This window comes from Choloepus didactylus, chromosome 5 (assembly GCF_015220235.1).
Source record: "Choloepus didactylus isolate mChoDid1 chromosome 5, mChoDid1.pri, whole genome shotgun sequence".
Taxonomy (NCBI): Eukaryota; Metazoa; Chordata; class Mammalia; order Pilosa; family Megalonychidae; genus Choloepus; species Choloepus didactylus.
Genome location: NC_051311.1, coordinates 15,051,919 through 15,070,552, shown reverse-complemented (window position 1 = coordinate 15,070,552; position 18,634 = coordinate 15,051,919). Strand labels below are relative to the sequence as shown.

Genomic DNA, 18,634 nt, shown 5'->3' with positions numbered 1-18,634 from the left:
TGTATTATCTCTCTTAACCCTCCTCCACCCTCCTGCTCTTACCAAAAAAAAAAAAAAAAAAAGAAAAGAAAAGAAAGAAAGAAAGAAAGGTAAAAGAAAAAAAAGCAGCAACAACAAAAGTATTAAAAGCAACAAAAATATTAAAAAACAGCAACAACAAAAATTTTTATTTTTCTTGATGAAGGGGGAAATTGATTTAAAGAAGTTAAGCTCTTGCTTACCTAGGCATTAGTAAGAGAGCTGAGAATAAACCCTGCCTCCCAACTCCTAATTTTATATCCTTTTAATTAAATCACAGCATTTAAACCACAGATTTGAACATAATGTCAAAGAATGCTAAACCTAAGTAAGAGAGAGAAGCAGCACAATTAAATGTATCAGTTAATTAAATATAAATGGGCCCATTTCTCCTAATAATTCACATTTTCAGTTATGGTTGAAAAGTACTTAAAACAAATAAGGAAAGGTTGAAAATAAAGGGGATAGCCAAGTAAATGCAAGCAATAACAAAGCAGGGGTGGTAATGTAACAGACTTTGAGGTAGAATTTGTTAATGCATTGAAAGGAAAAAGTGGGATATTATGTAATGATGAAAGTTTCAGTTGATTAACAAAGCAGCTATAAGAGTCATAAAACAGGTAGGCACCAAACATAGAAGCTTATATACAAAAGCAAAGTCTATTCAAAACAAAAGAGAAGAATTTGATGAAAATATAATTATGGGAGGATATTTGTTGTATCTCTTTCACAATGAGATAGAAAAGACCCAAATAAGGCCATAGAGAAATAGAATAATACAAGCAACAAATCTTTTAAAGAAAGAACTCATTATTTTTTGAAGTTCTTGGAACAGTTTTACAGAATCAATCTTGGAATTGGCAACAAAGTAAATCTTAAAAAGAGGTAGAGATTTTACAGTACACATTTTCTGGTAATTTATTTCTTCTTCAGTAAATATTTTTGACCCATTATGTTTCTGGCATATGAGTTGATGACAGCATTTTAAAAACATGATTATGCAGTAAAATTGACTTTTGGGTATGCAGTTCTTTGAATTTTAACATATGTAATTATAACATGTATATAGTCATATAACCACCATCACAATCAGGGTACCAAACAGTTCTGTCATTCCAAAAAACGCTGTATATACTTTTATATTCCCGGTCTCCGCCTCTGTCAACCACTGATGTGTTCATCATTAAAGTTTTGCTTTTTTGAGGATGTCAAATAAATGGAATCATGTAGTATATAAGTAACTCTTTGAGACTGACTGCTTTCACTTAGCATGATGCCTTTGAAATTCATCCAAGTTGTTGCAAATCAGTAGTTCCTTTTTTATTGCTGAGTTGTATTCCATTGTGTGGATGTAGCATAGTTAATTTTTTTCATTCACCTGTTGTAGGATATTAGGGTTGTTTGCAATTTTGGGTTATTATGAATAGACCTGCTACAAACATTTAGGTACAGGATTTTGTGTGAATATTAATTTTCATTTCTCTAGAGTAAATACCCAGGAGAGTTCTGGTTTCTCATCCTCACCTCCACTTAGTATGGTCAATCTTTTTAATTTTAAGCATTCAAATCAATGTGTATTGGCATCTCATTGCTGTTTTAATTTGTATTTCCTTAATAACTAATGATGTTGAACTTCTTTTCAATATTCTTATTTACTATCCATGTTTTCTTTGTGTCTATTCACGTCTTTTGCTCATTTTTAAAGTTTTTTTTTGTTTTTTTTATTGAGTTTTGAGAGTTCTGTATATTCTGCATATTAGTCCTTCATTAGATATATGCTTTGCAATTATTTTCTCCCAATCTGTGGCTTACCTTTTCACTCTCAACAGTGTATTCCTAAGAGCAGATTTTTTTTTTATTTTGATGAAGTCCGGTTTATCAGTTTTTTCTTTTTGGATGATTTCAGTGTTGTATCTTTTGCCTAACAGAAGGTTGCAATGATTTCTCTGTTTTCTTGCTGTTATATTTTGGCCTATGATGCGTTTTGAGTTAATATTTGGATACAATGCAAGGTATGGATTGAAATTTTTTTTTAAATATATATATCAAATTATTCCAGCACCATCAATTTAAAGAACTGTCCTTTCTCTGCTGAATTGCTTTTGCACCTTTGTTAAAAACAAAACAAATTATTGATATACTTGGGTTTATTTCTGGACTCTATTACATCCATCTATTTGTCTTTATGTCAGTATCTCACTGCCTTGATTTCTGTAGCTTTATAATGAATCTTGAAATCAGATATTGTTAGTCCTCCTACTTTGTTCTTTGTTTTCAAAGTTGTTTTGGCAATTCTAGTTCCTTTGCATTTCCAAATGAATTTTAGAATAGACTTGATGATTTTTTTTTTTTTTTTTTTATTGCCTGCATGGATTTTGATAGTGATTGTGTTAAATCTGTAAATCAGTTTGGGGAGAATTGACCCCTTAGCATTGAGTCTTAACAATCACTGAACAAGGTATATCGTGCCATTCTTTTAGATCTTCTTTAATTTCTCTCAGCAGTTTTGTAGTTTTCAGTGTATCGGTCTTTCACACCTTTGTCAGATGTATTCCTTAGTATTTCATAGTTTTTGATGAAAATGGTATTTTAAAATATCTTCGCATTGTTAATGTATAGAAATAGTTGATTTTATTTTTCTTGTATCCTGCAACCTTGCTAAACTTGCTTATTAGTTTGCTTTTTTTGTAGGTTGGGTTTTCTACATTCGTCCTTTGCATGGATGTCTTTTATTTCTTTTTGTTGCCTTATAGCCTGGCAAAACTCTCCAGTACAGGGTTGAATAAAAGCAGTGAGAGCTGATATCCATTTTTTGTTCCTGACATTAAGGGGAAAACATTCAGTCTTTTACCATTATGTATGATGTCAGCTATATGTTTTCATAGATGCCCTGTATTAGGTTGAAGAAGTCCCCATTCTATTCCGAGTTTGCTGGTAATTTTTATCAGGCATGTATGTTGGATTTTGTCAAATGCTTTTTTTCCTACATCTATTGAGATGATCGTAGGATATTTCAATTTTAGTTTGTTAATATGGTGAAATATACAGTTTTCAGTGTTAAACCAACAGTGCATTTCTGGGATAAACCACACTTGGTCATAATGTTTTGTTTTATATACATTTGGATTCATTATGGTAAATTTTTGTTTAGGATTTTCATCTATGTTCATGCAAGCTATTGGTCTGGTAGTTTTCTTTACTTACAATATCTTTGGTTTTGGTATCAGGGTAATGTAGGAAATCATAGAATGACTCAGGAATTATTTACTCCTCGCAGTTTTCTAGAAGAGTTTGTTTAGGATGGACTATTGTTTCTTCCTTAAATATTTAGTGGAATTCTTCATCTGGGCCTGGAGATTTTTTCATGGGAAAGTTTTTAAACCATGGATTCAATTTCTTTAATTGATATAGGACTGTTGAGGTTATCTATTTCTTCTTGAGTCAATTTTGGTGGTTTTTTATCTTTCAAGGAAATGGTCATTTCATCTGAGTTGTCAAATTTATTAGCATAAACTCCTTCACGACATTCCTCTGTACCCTTTTCCCATCTATAGAATCTGTAAATGAAATGACCTCTTATTCTTCGTAATGGTAATGTTTTCCCTCTGTCTTTTCTGATCGGTTTGGTTAGAAGTTTTATTGATTTTTATTAAATAACCAATTTTGTGGTTTCATTAATTTTCTTTATTTTTCTCTTTTGGATTTCATTGATTTCTGCTCTGATCTTTATTATTTCCTTTCTTCTGCTTGCTTTGGATTTAAATGACCTGTTCTCTTTTTTTTCCCCTGACAAATTGGAAACTGAGATCATTTTTCTTCTTTAATACAGGCATTTAGTGCTATAAATTTTCCCAAGTACTGTTTTGGTGGCATCCCACAAATTTCAATACCTTGTACTTTCCTTTTTATTCACAATACTTCTTAATTGATCATGATGTCCCTTGATATAGTTTTCTTCATATTTCTTGTGCTTGGGATTCATTGAGCTTCTTAGATCTGTTGGTTTATATCTTTCATCAAATCTGAAAAAAAATTTGGCCATTATTTCTTCAAATAGATTTGCTGTCTGCTGTTTTTTTGACCAGGAAGAGAAGAGACCACAACTTGATCAGAGAAAGTTTTATTTATGCGCAGGCAGGCTGAAGCCAAAAAATGGCAACAACCCCACACAAAGGCGGGAGGACATTTGTATAGCTTTTGGGAAGGGGTTTGGGCTAAGATAGAGAAGTAAGGAATTAATGTCAGGGGATTGGTTTGTTTAGGGTGGGTAAGATAAGGAGTTGATGGCAGGGGATTGGTTTGTTCAGGATAAGATAAGTTGATGTCTGGTATTGCATTATGGAAAATTTTTGTTTTTGTTCTTACTCAAACTGCCATCTTAGCTAAAAGTGGGTTTTATGTAAACAGTCATATCCCTTGTGGGTGTGGAGAGCTTCCTGGAATATTTGCTGAGGGTGGCTTGTGAGAGGTAGGTGTTTGCCTAACACCTACCTCTCTTCCCCTCTCTTTCTGTGGATTCCAGTTGCTTATATAATAGGCTACTTGAAGGTCTCACTGCTCACTGATGTTCTCTCATTTTCTTTGATTCTCTTTTCTCTCTCTGTTGCATGTTGGATAGTCTCCATTGCTATGCCTTCAAATTCACTAAAACTATTTTTCTGCAGTGTATAACCTGTTAATCCATCTAGGGTATTTTTCATCTCGGACATTGTCATTTTCATCTCCAGAGGTTTGATTGGGTCTTTTGTTTATTTTTCATGCCTACTTAACTTTTTGAACATTTAGTACACAGTTTTAACTGTTTTCAGTGCCCTTGTTTGCTAATTCTAACATCTGTTTCAGATCTGAGTGAGTTTCTGTTGGTGGGTTTTTCTCCTTTTTAATAAGGCAGATGCTTCCTATTGATAAGTTCTGGGTCTCCCATTCACAAGTATCTCTGTGGTTGAGGTCATTTTTTCTTTGGTAAAGTCTCATGTTCCATTTAACTTGCATAAAAGGCTTTGTGCAGTTTGAAACTGTTATGTACCCAGGAAAGACTGTGTTCTTTAATGCAGTCTTTTGGGGGTAGACTTATTATGGGTGGAATCTTTTGATTAGGTTGCTTTCATGGGAGATGTGACCCACCCAACTGTGGGTGAGACCTTCTGATTAGATTACTTCCATGGAGGTGTGACCCCACCGATTCAAGGTGGGTCTTGATTAGTTTACTGGAGTCCTTAAGAGAGCTCAGGGGCTGACATAGACTAGATGCTTAGAGATGCAGAGAGAAAGACATTTGGAGATGCTAAGCTAAGAGATGAAGCCCAGAGTTTGCCTGGAGAAGCTAATAGAGGACCCCCAGATGCTTAGAAAGAAATGCCCTGGGAGAACAGCAAGGATGCACAGGAGCTGAGAGGGAGAAGCTAAGAGAAACAGAAGCCCAGAGAAAATTTGGAGAAAGCCATTTTGAAACCAGAACCCGGGAGCAAAAGACCAAGAGACGCCAGCCACATTCCTTCCCAGCTGACAGAGATGTTCCGGATGCCATAGGCCTTTCTTCAGTGAAGGTATCCTTTTGGTGATGCCTTAGTGTGGACACTTTAATGGCTTTAGAACTGTAAATTTGTAACCTAATAAATCCCGAGTATTAAAGCCAATCTATTTCTGGTATTTTGCATAACGGCAGCAAACCAGAACAGGCTTGATGGATTATATTATCTAATTTTAGCTAAAAATAACCTTTATAAAATAGACAAGTGTGCCTAAAAAAGATTCCTGCAAAGAAACTGAATTAAAGATCAAATTAAAAGTAAAAGCATAAATGAATACGAAAAACGCTGAGAAAACAGATCTTCTACTTCTGTTACAAGCTTTTTGTCAGCCACATGAGGAGGTGAAAAAATGGTTTGGAAGTTGACAAAATCAAAGCTATGAGAAATACTCCCCCTGCTGCCAGCAATAAAGACAAATTATTGGCCACTTGCCAAACAGAAGGACCAGACTTGGTCAAGAAGCAGTTTTAGCATGTGGAAGCCAGAGAGCTCAATTGCTGCAAGTGAGACTCACCAGAAGACCCAAGGGAAGGTGGGTAGGGACTTGGGGGTCTGGATCCAGATGAGGTACCCTTTCAGGCAACACGTGCCTGTTGGCTTTGACAGTAGGGCTCCAGAGGGCACTGTCTCCTGTGGGTGACATTTGGGACTTCTGGATATAAAATGTCAAAAGAATAACTTGGAGCCATTTAGTTAATTATCCATGTGCAAGTTACTCATGTGACAGAGACAGTCTAAAAATTAGACTGTTGGCAACAAACATATGCAAAAAATAGAACTTATAAATGAGAGAAGGAAGATGAGATGGGGGGAGAGAGGTATGTGGAGGAAAACGGCCATTCTGGGAACAGTGAGTTTCATTTTTCTTTTCTTGGGTAAACTAATTAGTTGGTAGCTAGCAAGGAGGCCAGTCTGCCCTTGAGCGTACTGTCTGGGGTTATTAAGAAAACAATTTAGTTCTTTATATATTCCCTGAAAAACCTTGAGAATTTAACTATAGAGTGTGTACCATAGGCTCTCTCTGTGTCATGTCTACCAATGGCCTTCAGTTACTACCTCCACCTAATGACCTGTCTGAACCATTTCCCTCATCAGCATTTTCTCAGCTGCGTGTTTTTAAAAAAAAACAATTGGAAGAAAATGTAAATAATTTCATATTGTTTATATAGATGCTTCCAATTTTTAAATGACATATTTCTTTAAACCTGTTGAATACGAGATAATTTAGCCTGTGGGATTTTTTTTGTTTCAGTGTTTATTTGGCTGTAAAGAAATTTTCATATTTAGGTTGGGCTTTGTAATCAGCAGTGTCTGTCCTTTCCCTGATGGGGGCTCAGTCATTCTAGGCAGAGCTTTATCATCTCCTTTATCACCTGAGCCCAAAGGCCCAAAGTACCAGTTTTTTTGATCTTGGCTGTACAGAAAGACCTGGCATAATGTACATTTTGAATGTGCATTTTTATTACCTAATTTGTGTGCAATGGATCACCAGAAACCATCCAAGAATTACTAATGTAGTCCCATATTGGTGACAGGTGTTCTGTTAAACATTTAGCATATACGGGGGCTGTTCATCTCAGTTGGGGCTGTTCTGAATTAATTGTGACAAGCTCATACGATCTTGTGAAAGTTTCTTTCCAAGCTTCTTGAGCTAATGCTTTCCCTCTGGCCATTGGGGTAGGCTGCAAATTATTTTTGATACTCTTTAAAGGCATGAGGGCAGTTACTGTTCATTTAAGCCAGATGGCATGTGTCAACTCCTTTCCTGGAAAGGGAGAGGATTTTTGGGCTGCTGTAGTAAAACATTATGTGACTTCTTATGAAGCTCTTCTGTTTAAATAAATTAGGACTTATAAAACTTTTCATAGAACTTTGGGCACTTCGTTCTCTTGTGAAGTTTCTTATAGAGGTTGAGCACAAACATTTTTATTTAGTGTATAAGTTCTCTTTTTGAAATTGTATAGTACCAAGTGATCATTGAATGTATAAAACTTTTTTTTAAAGATAAAAACAAAACAAAGAAGTAATAACTATAAAGAGTGAGTGACCTTTTTGTATTTGTACTTGTCCTCCAAGCTTCTTAACAGTTAGGATCTGAGTTAGCAGCCTCACACCAACAGCATTGAAACACAGTGTGGGGGCACTTGAGGAGCCACTGAAAACTGTCCTGATCCCCAAATCAGCCAGGGTAGTTTTCTCTGCATTAGCACTGTGAATCCTAGCTCTTGGCTTTTTGTATGCTTAGTCAATTATCACCTTAAATTGAATTTTATTTTTTTCCTTTTTGAAAGAAGTACAGGTTGGTGAGTGTTTGAATTCTACAAGTATTTGATTTTTCACTTATCCCTATGAAATCCTAAATTGCAAAACTTCAGTGACACTGTTTCTTTCATCTTCACATCCTGAAATTTGGTGTGTGAATTTTGTGCAATTGATGAAATGAATTTTCCATTTTCTGATTTTTTTGGTATTTGATTTTAAAAGCATGTATTATTGGGAGACTTACCAGAATTTTCATTTCTTCAAGGTGTTGACTTTAAGGTGAAAACAATTTCAGTGGATGGAAATAAGGCTAAACTTGCAATATGGGTAAGAATTTTTAAAATATATTTTTTATAAATATTAAACTCATACTTTTAGGGAAACAAATTGATTTGTGTAGTGTTCTAAGGATGAATGGACAGTTTGTATTAAAAAAAACTATTGGGAGATTTAATATTGATTAAAGGATGAACAGTAAATAGTTATATCTTACAATTGGGTAATTAAGCAGAGGCTTGTTTTATTTAAAGTTTCAACATATATGTTCCCTTCAAAATATTTCAAAACATAACGAAGTATAAAAAAAGTCACTGAATTATTGTTATTGAATGTTTTAAAAGACTTTTAAAGTTTTCAAAAGACCATGTAGACTGAACTAACACTAAAGCAGTTGTTGGGGGGTGGGGGGTGAAGTGTTACTTAGAAATGAATTTTTATTTTTCATGTTTGTTTGTGAAAATATTTATAAAATTTGAGTTTGCAAACTGAAGATTTATTTTTACACTGATGACCAGGTTTCCTTACTGACTTTTTTTCATCTCCCGATGAAACCAATCATTATGATCATTTTACTCTCAACTCCTCTTGTTGCTAGACCTGAGTAAGGTAGCATTAGCTGTCAACAAAAACAGCCAGGCCCAGGGGCTTCTAACCAGGATGCTCAGTGTCTTTGTCTGTCTGTCTATCTCTCTTATCTATCTGCTCTAAGTATGATAATTCTGATATATACATATGCAATACAAGTGTGTTTAATACTTTTCAATTGATTTTTCTGTTAATTTAAAATAATTGCTAGCCTATTTGCCCTCCTCTCCCAAATATATTTAATATCAATCAGAACACTAGTATGTAACAGAAAACAACTTGGAAAATGCTTGACTAGACCGTAGTGACACATATTGGACAATTTAAGAATGCTGCATTCCTTCTGTACTAAAGGGAGGGCCTGATTTTCCATGTGCTTTTCATCATTGATTTGTCACCTCTCTCTGCCCCAGCTGCTGCTTTGTGAACTGTACACATTATAGAAGGAGCTGCAAGATCTTTCTCTTGCACATGAGATTCACTTTCTAGTTCCTGCCTAATAAATACCAAAGTGACAGTTTTACCATAGGCCTATATATATAGGCCTATAAATATTTTTTAAAGAAAGAGGTTTTCCCTTGACTATAAGAATAGTAATACAGTTTTGTTCTAAAAAGGATAAATAATTGAGACAATAAGAAGTTAATGCAGAAGAAAGTTCATCTTTAAAACCACTATCCACATTTTAGTGTATGCCCTTTAAATGCATACGTGTGTACATACTGTTGCACATATGCAAATTTCCAAAAGGAAGAGATTATATATGATTGTTTTATAGCCTGTTTGTGTCCTCCCTCCCCAACAAGTGTACATTTTTCCTTGTCAGTACATGTAGAAGTATATCAGTTTATATGGCCAACTGGTATTCATCCCACAGCTATATTTCAATTTAGTCAATTCTTGGTGAAAGATATTTAAATTTTTTCAAATTTTTCACAAAGATGAGCAATGCTCTGATGAGCTTCCTTATTTATACATATGTGTGCACTTGTCTTATACTTCCTTTAGATATATTTCTAGAAGAAGAATTGTTGGCTCAAAGAATGTGAAGATTTAACATTGATACACACTAAAAAGCTCTTAAAAGTCCGTATACATCCTCACAAATTATATTTTCATAGTAATTCTTCCACACTTTAATCTGCACTGTGTATTGTTGATCTTTTTCATTTTTGCCTGAGTAATAATTTTTCCTTTTATTTGCATTTCTTTTGATTAGTGAGGTTTTTGCTCATAGATTTATTAGTCATGCTTTTAAATGATTTCTGGTTATATATTTTGCCCATTTTATGTTAATGTTAATCTTTTTCTTGATCAAAGGCATAACTAAATATATGTGCTAAAATAATCAGAGATTACTATAGTTCGATCAGGACTAATTTATCAATTATAGTAATCTATATTAGTTACTGTAATAACTAAAATATATGTGCTAAAATAATCAGATATTAGATTTTTGCATGTGTTTTCAAAACAGTAGTATATAGTAAATACAAGGACATCTTTGTAAGCTAAAATTAGCAGTGCTGAGTCTTTACCCTGTGGTTTTATTATCTGATGGGGGAGGAGAGAAGAGATTATTAAAGACAGAAATGGATAAACCAAAGGCTAAAAAGCTTCTGGAAAAGCTAAATAATCGAATGTGGGGAGCAGGGTGAGGGAAGGGTGAAGAGGGGCAGAGTTATGCTTCATTATTTTATCTGATCCCAGAAGAAGCTTCGAGGGGGAAAGGAGCCTGGTTTATTTATATAAATAAAGCCATAGTAGAATTAGAGGAAACTATTGATTCATCTATTTCTAATCTTGGGTGAGAAGGCCATGTTAAATATGACATGAAACTCAGATGCCATGAAAAATTAACTGATCTGACCACAAAGTATTAAAACCTTGGAATGATTGTGCGCGCACACACGCATATGTGCTCTCTCTCCCTGTCATATGGTGCATTTTTTTCTACTCTGATCCAAAAACTATGGCAAAGGCTTATTTTTCCTAACTAGTTTCATCTATTTAAGCATTTTTATAAGTGAGTCCAGATCAGTCAAGACTTTAAACATCTAGCCTAATTAAATATTCACATGTAACGTGTCACTCTCATGTAACATTTTATCATTAAAAGATTTTTTGCTCTGTAGTCTTTACTTTTAAAACATTAGGCTTAATGAATATTTTAGCAGGAATTGCAGTTCTTTGTTGTTTCATCAAGGCAGTTTTTAAAGCTGATCTCAGTGAAGACTAGAAGCAACAAAATTCATATTCCATTGCTTTCTGCTAGCTCTGGAAATTAGTTTATTAAAATTGTAGACAATGTTTTTCATTATGGAAGTAGAATGACTTTTTTTTTTTTTTTTTCCCATAACAAAATGTCTTGGAATGAAAATATTTCATACTTGATCCTTGCCCCAAACTGTTTGTTATTAGAATGGAACAGCGTTCAAAACAAAAAGTGTTCACTGTTGTCCGTGCATGGAAAAATGATTAATCCTTAGAATTCCAAATTTTCTATTCCAAGACTTGAGTCTTGTCTTTTTACTAAAGTTTGTTCCTTCATTTTTCCTCTCTCTTGAAAAAAGATAACTCTGTAGTACTCAAAGTTGATGCTAAATGCTTAACATGACAGAATTCCAAGAGTTATAATGTATTTGGATATTGGGTAAATTGAATCCTAATTTATCAATTTTTGTATGTTTAAGTGAATAACCAAGATATGTTTCTCATAGTGGTTTGTCTTTTTAAAATATAAATTTTTATTTATATTTCCTGAAATAGTTTCTGATCAAAGGATGTGAACATTTCTAGTTTCTTGATATATGTATTACAGGTTGCTTTCTAAAAGCGAGGGTATAATTAATCATCATTAGCTTCCAGTTGATTTCCATTTTCTGCAAACTTGAGCTCTTTGAGTTGACAGTGAAAAAAAGAAAAGATTGGTGGACATCCAGGGGTTATTGATTATTAAATTATGATATTGGCCTATATCATTTTATCAAAATTATAATCTGGTTTAGATGGCAAGACCCACTTTACTTTATGCAGCCTTTAATTTATATTATCCTTGAAGAGTTGAGTAAAATATCTGTGCAAATTCAATAATTTGAAATATCAAAGCCATGTTTCATAAGGAACCTTGGAGCAGAGAGAAATTTTTTAAAGATAGAAATCATTTTGATCATCACTCATAAATGTATATTTGGAAAGTTTAATTTTAATTTCGTTACTTCTTCACTTCAACATGCTGTGGGTGGGGGCAGGCACTGTTTCTTTCCTCTGAAAATTTGGGGAGAATCTGGAAGCAAGGAATTACAGTAGATATTCTGCATTTCAGCAAGCATATCTGTGGAAGAGTGGTGGATATGAATAATGGTTTACAGTTAAACTGCTTTTCTCTACTGGAGCTGTAAACTACCTGGAATACTCTCTAGCTCTTGTTACTCTCTTATAGTAGTCTTTACTTTGACCGTGCAAAAAACATTAGCTATTGCTGGAGCCCCTTTTGCTGTTTTGAAATTTCACCCCAATTCTTCTAAACCCCTTAAAAATTTGTTAAAGCTTTTTATATATAAAGGAACTTCTGTTTCTCCCATTGCTAAGCCTGCTCTTAGAACTGTAGGACTAGTAGCTAAGAAAAGGTTTGGTAGACTCTTCTTCTTTGCATCAGTGGGCAGCAATCTTTATGTTAAAGGGCCAGATAGTAAATATTTAGACCAAGTCTAAAGCACGCTGGACCATCTCTGTTGTAACGTGAAAACAACCATAGGAAATACGTAAATGAATGGACCAGGCTGTGTTCTGATAAAACTTGATTAATGTAATAAAACAGGTGGCGGACAGTGGCAGCAGTTTGCTGACCACCACTTTAAGTAATCTCAGCTACCTTGAAGCTGAAGTCCAGGGATGGCAGAAAGAAGACAGAGAGGAGCCAGTCCCAGAAGTTGATCTTTGTTAAATAGTTCATTTAGTTTTTTCAGCAAACATCAAGCAGCTGTCCATGTCAAGAATTGCTCTGGTGTTGGGTTTAAAATGGTGATTAAGCCCTGTCCTCATGAACTTTACATTTCCTAGCTAGTGTACAACATTGGTTCAACACTGATATGTCAGAAACAACATGTGGTTTTAGTTTTATGCATGAAGATATATAGAAAACACTTGAAAAAGCCTAATTTTAAAAATTCTTACGAAAAATTAGGCACCCTGTAGTTGTCTTTAAATTGGTGATTCTCAACCTTAATTCAATATTAGAATCATCTGGAAAGATTTTAAAAATTCCTGTCACACCTGAGACTAATTAAATCAAAATCTCTGGAAGTTGGACCCACACTTCAGCGTTTTTCAAGTTTCCATCAATTTCACTGGGGAGCCAGAGTTGAGAACTGTCACTTTCAATGAAATGGGTTTCATGTGTGATAAAAATCTTAATTCCGAAAGAGTTTTAGAAAACCTTTACTTAGTTGCTTTTTTAATGAAAGTCTCTTTTTTATACTAAGTTTTATTTAATAATAGTTAATTGCCACTTTTAGGATACTGCTGGTCAAGAGCGGTTCAGAACATTAACTCCCAGCTATTATAGAGGTGCACAAGGTGTTATATTAGGTAAGTATTTAATGTAATACACTGTTTAAAATATGGTTGTCTATTGAAGATTGCTAGAATTTTCGATTTTCCTGGACTTGAAGGTCAATAAATTTTTGTTTTATTTTTCTTTAGGACTGCTATTATATAAAATAATTTCATTTAATATTTGATATTAAAACTTTTTGGATTTCTTTTCAGCCGCTTGTCTAGCAATTATAAAATAAAGACCACGCTAATTTATTTGGTTTAAAAGCATGTTAAAGAGGACATAATTGAGAATTAATCCACATATAGTTGGTCTGTCTGGGAGTATTAACCAAAATTCAAAAACAAAAAAATTTAAAAAAATAAATAAACAAAACAACCAAATGTAGATTCTCAGTGTAATTTGTTGAATAGTACTTGTCCTTAATATTCCTGGGAAACTGCTTACAATGAATATTGATTAGTTGTGGGGAGAATTCCTTTTTTTATCTCATGACTTACAAAGGTTTGGTTTCCTTTTTGTTAATTTGACTGGGTGTGATGGTTAATTTCATGTGTCACCTTGACTGTTATGGTGTCCAGTTGTTTGGTCAAGTTGCTGGCCCGGTTGTTGCTGTGAGGGTATTTCATGGATTTAAACCATTAGTCAGTTGAGATTCTGTCATTTTGGATCAGCGTTTCCTAAGTTTAGAAAACACTTTAAGTTAATAAGCTCTTTATTATAATACAGGATGACATAAGAGGAAAGTAGTAGCAGAGGAAGACAGTCAGGATCCTATCAACTGTACATATTTTTTCAAAGTTATAAATTCTGGTCCTCATAAGAAACAAACTAACAGAGTTATAGGTGATTAAATTCTTTGCTATTTTGCCACAAATTAGAATCTAAGTACATTTTGATTTTTAGACACATCTCTTTATCATTTTGAATAGGGATAGCTATTTGTTTTGCTTAACTTATTTTTCATTTATCACAAAGAGTATATTTTTATTTGTATCACAGTATGTGTTAATAAGATTGAAGTGTTTGTGTGCATGTGGTTTTCTAAATATACCTGTTTCTTCCATTTGGATCAGTAGACACTGGTTGTTAAGCCTTGAAGGCTTAACATAATACAGACTTGCCTACATAATTATGTTAGCCCCTTGCTACATATCAGAAATATAACATCATTGCTTCTTATTTCTAATGCCAATTTAATAAATGACTTTTACCTTTATTTCAGTTTATGATGTCACAAGAAGGGACACCTTTCTTAAACTCGATAATTGGTTAAATGAATTGGAAACATACTGCACAAGAAATGACATAGTAAACATGCTAGTTGGAAATAAAATTGATAAGGTAAGAAGGCATACACTTGGCATTGTTGGCTCTATATATTTAGCTTTTCTTAATTTTTGCATTTATCTTTTAGGAAAATCGTGAAGTTGATAGAAACGAAGGACTGAAATTTGCACGAAAGCATTCCATGTTATTCATAGGTACGTATGTGAAGAGCTATCATCATTAATGAGGCATTTTTTAAATGGAGTTTTGCTAAATTTATCTCTAGTATATTTTTTAAGTTCATAGTTGCTTTGTGTTATTAAATCTAACTATAGAATTAGGTTCTTTGTTTTTCCTTTTATAAAAATAAAATAGGATCACATTATGTGAAGTCAAATCCTGCCTCTGAGGCTATAATAGCATTCAGGAAGAGCCTGGCATAGGTTGGCTCTCTTATTGGCACCCCTGTGTAAAGTTGTGCCCTGCTGGTCTGTGCGCCTGCAGCATTGCACCACCTGGAAGCTTGTTAGAAATAATTGCTCTTGGACCCTATCCCAGCTTTTCTGAGTTAGCATTTGCATTTTTAACAAGATCTTTGTGTAATTCCTGTGCACATTAATGTTTAAGAAAGATAATAAAGCAGTGATTGGCAAACAATGGCAACCCACCACCTGCTTTGTAGATAGTTTTATAGGAATACAGCTATGCCATACATTTACATATTGTCTAGCTGTTTTTGTGCTGTAGTGTGCAACAAATTGTATGGTCTGCAAGGCCTAAAATATTTACTGTCTAGCCCTTTACAGAAAAAGCTTGCCAGTCTCTGGTCTAGAACAGTGGACTAGCTATGTCAGAATCATCTGGGGAGCTTCTTAAAATTACAGGTCTCTGGGCCTTATTATGTGTATAAAACAGGGCCTGGAAGGCAGTTTAGGAAAAAATACCCTACTTGCTTCTGATGTAAAGACAACTTTAGAAATTACTGATTTAACTTTTATACTGTGCTAGAACTTCTTAAGTAGGAATCAGTAAATAGTATTGGGAGAACAGCATACATGGATAGAAGCAGGGTGGCATAAGTGGAAAGTATAGGGATTTTTAGAAAGGAATTGCATGCTGTCTCTCTTGCTTACTTGTTTGGTGTCCTTCATTTCTATATCTTAGTGTAGTCAACAAATATTTATTGAATGCTGAGGATATAATAGTAAACAAAAGGGACAACTCTCTGCCCTCATGGAGCTTACATTCTAGTAGGGGAAACAGACATAACCAAATAAGCAGTACTGTGAAGGGGAAATAAATCAGGGTGAGGGGAGAGAGAGAGAGTGAACAGTGATTGGGACCATTAGGGATAGTTCTTTGAGGCAATGCCATTTGAGGAGGAATCCACCATGTAAAGATCTAGAGGGAGATCATCTTAAGCCAAGAGAATAGCAAAGATTTCCTGAAGGTGGGAATCAGTTTAATGTGTTTAACAAACAGGAAGAAAGCTTGTGGGCTGGACCATCATGCGTGCTGTGGCAAGGGTGGTGATGGTGGGAGAAGATACTAGAAAAGAATGTGGGGGCAGGTCATGTTAGACCTCAGAGAATATGGTAAAGTGATGGATTTTATTCTAAGTATGGTAGAAATCAGTGGAGTTATGAGATGATCTGATACTCTTTAAAAAGATCCATTTATGTAGAAAAGGGACTATGAAAAGTGGAAGCAAGAGACTGGTTATTCTCTTGCAGTGTTCCGGAAGAATGAGGCTGGTGTCATTGATGACTAGCAGTAGTGGGCGGTGTGCCGTGGGCAGATCTGGGAGATGCGTTGAAGGGGAAGCTGACAGGAGATGCTGGTAGATTGGGTGTGGAGGATAAGCAGAGAGCAGTCAAGGATGCTCTGGATTTTCCTTGGCCTGAGTTGTGAGTTGTGCTGCCATTAACTGGGATGTGGAAACCTGAGGTGAAAGTAGGTTTGGGTAAGGGAACAGGGGATCAGGAATTGTGCTGAGACATAAGAATGAGCCAACAGGCATCCAGGAGACCTGTTGGTTGCTGGCATTTAGGTGGCATTTAAGGTCATGGGACTGCAGTGATCACTGCTAGAGAGAGCACATATAGAAAAGGGCTGAAGATGGAACTCTGGGGGCACTCCGGCAATCAGAGAGCAGCAGAAAGAGGAGGTGCCCATAGATGAGGCTGCAGAGGACCTGGGAGAATTGCCAGGGGTGTTGAATGTCCTGGAAATCAAGTGAGCAAAGTATTTAAAAATGTCAGATAAGATGAGAACATTGGATTTGACAAAGTAGAAGATGTTTGTGGTCTTGAAAAAAGTGGTTTCAATGAGGTGTTGAAAGCGAAAGCCTAATTATTAGAGTAGCTTGAAGAAAGAATGAGATACAGAAGTGGAAACCACCTATGTCCATAACTCTTCAGAGGAATTTTGCTTTGAAGGAGAGTAGAGAAAGAGGGTGGGTGCTTGAAGGAGGTTTGTGCTTGTGCTGTTTTGAATGTATTATGTCCCCCAGAAAAAGCCATATTCTTTGATTCAGTCTTGTGGGGCAGACGTTTTGGTGCTGATTAGATTTGCATGGAAATGCGTCCCACCCAACTGTAGGTGATAACTCTGATGAGATATTTCCATGGAGGCATGGCCCCACCTATTTGGGGTGGGCCTTGATCAGTGGAGCCATATAAATGAGCTGAGCGGCAGAGGGAACTCAGTGCAGTTGTGAGTGACATTTTGAAGAGGAACTATAGCCAAGAGGGACACTTTGAAGAAAGCACAGGAGCTGCAGATGAGAGACAGTTTGAAGATGGCTGTTGAAAGCAGACTTTAGCTCTGGAGAAGCTGAGAGAGACAAATACCCCAAGTGCAACTAAGAGTGACATTTTTGAGGAACTGCAGCCTGGGAGAAAGCCATTTTGAAACCAGAACTTTGGAGCAGACGCCAGCCATGTGCCTTCCCAGCTAACAGAGGTTTTCCGGACGCCATTGGCCATCCTCCAGTGAAGGTACCCGATTGCTGATGTGTTACCTTGGACACTTTATGGCCTTAAGACTGTAACTGTGTAACCAAATAAACCCCTTTTATAAAAACCAATCCATTTCTGGTGTTTTGCATTCTGGCAGCATTAGAAACTAGAACAGATTTTGGTACCAGAGAAGTGGGGTGCTGGTGCTGCTGAGTTTGCAAATACCAAACATGTTGGAATGGCTTTTTAAATGGATAAGGGGAAGGTTCTGGAAGAATTGTGAGGAGCTTGATAGAAAAGGCCTAAACTGCTTTGAAGAGACTGTTTGTGGAAATATGGACTCTAAAGATACCTCTGACGAGGCCTTGAACAGACATGATGAATGTGTTGTTGCAAACTGGAAGAAAGGTGATCTTTGTTTTAAAGTGGCAGAGAATTTGGCAAAATTGAGTCCTGGTGTCAGATGGAAGGAAGAATTTGAAAGCGACAACCTGGAATACTTAGCTGAGGAGATCTCCATACTACGTGTGGAGGATGTACCCTGGCTTCTCCTTGCAGCTTATAGTAAAATGTGAGCGGAGAGAGAGAAACTTAGAACTGAACTCTTGGGTTCAAAGAAACCAGAAGCCAATGGCTTGGAAAATTACAGGCTTCCAGGGGATGGAATCCCAGAAGCTACAGCCCAACGTGAGGATGTAACCAAACATGGAACCCAGCTGCCATTTCAGTACAAGCCAAGATTGGAAAAGGAGTTTAGTAGAAAGGATTTGTGGAAAGTCCTATTGTCTGACGGCTTTGACCCCTGTGTGCTTCACGCGAAGCCAACAGAATTTTTGCGAGATCTTTATAGACAGAGCCATTGCCGGTCTAGACTGGAGGAGACGGACAAGGGACAAATTGAAGGACAAATTTCTTCAAAGACAGAGCCATGGAGGTTGAGGTCTAGAGTAAAGAGGCCTTGGGCTGGGAGAGCAGAATGGCCCACATGCATGGAAAGGGTGAGTTTGCCCCAGAGGTCGAGGGTGGGCCTTCTGCCTCGATGCTCAGGAAATGTTCTGCCACCCAAAGCCCCAAAGAGGATGGGGGATATTTCCTGGGAATTGGGGAGAGCCTGGCTGCCCCTACACTTTTCTGAAGGGGCTGAATATGTGCCCTGGAGATGGAAGGGAATC

The 18,634-nt window shown here is 35.9% G+C and overlaps 1 protein-coding gene across 3 annotated transcripts in view; it reads left to right on the top strand.

Annotated features, from left to right (window-relative positions):
• Positions 1–18,634, top strand: part of RAB18 (RAB18, member RAS oncogene family) — a 45,607-nt gene that overhangs the window by 13,132 nt on the left and 13,841 nt on the right. For all 3 annotated transcript variants that reach the window (XM_037835583.1, XM_037835581.1, XM_037835582.1), the window contains exons 3-6: positions 8,077–8,138; positions 13,193–13,265; positions 14,459–14,577; positions 14,651–14,717. In XM_037835583.1, the coding sequence (XP_037691511.1) occupies positions 8,077–8,138; positions 13,193–13,265; positions 14,459–14,577; positions 14,651–14,717 (321 nt within the window). The remainder of the gene's footprint in view (positions 1–8,076; positions 8,139–13,192; positions 13,266–14,458; positions 14,578–14,650; positions 14,718–18,634) is intronic.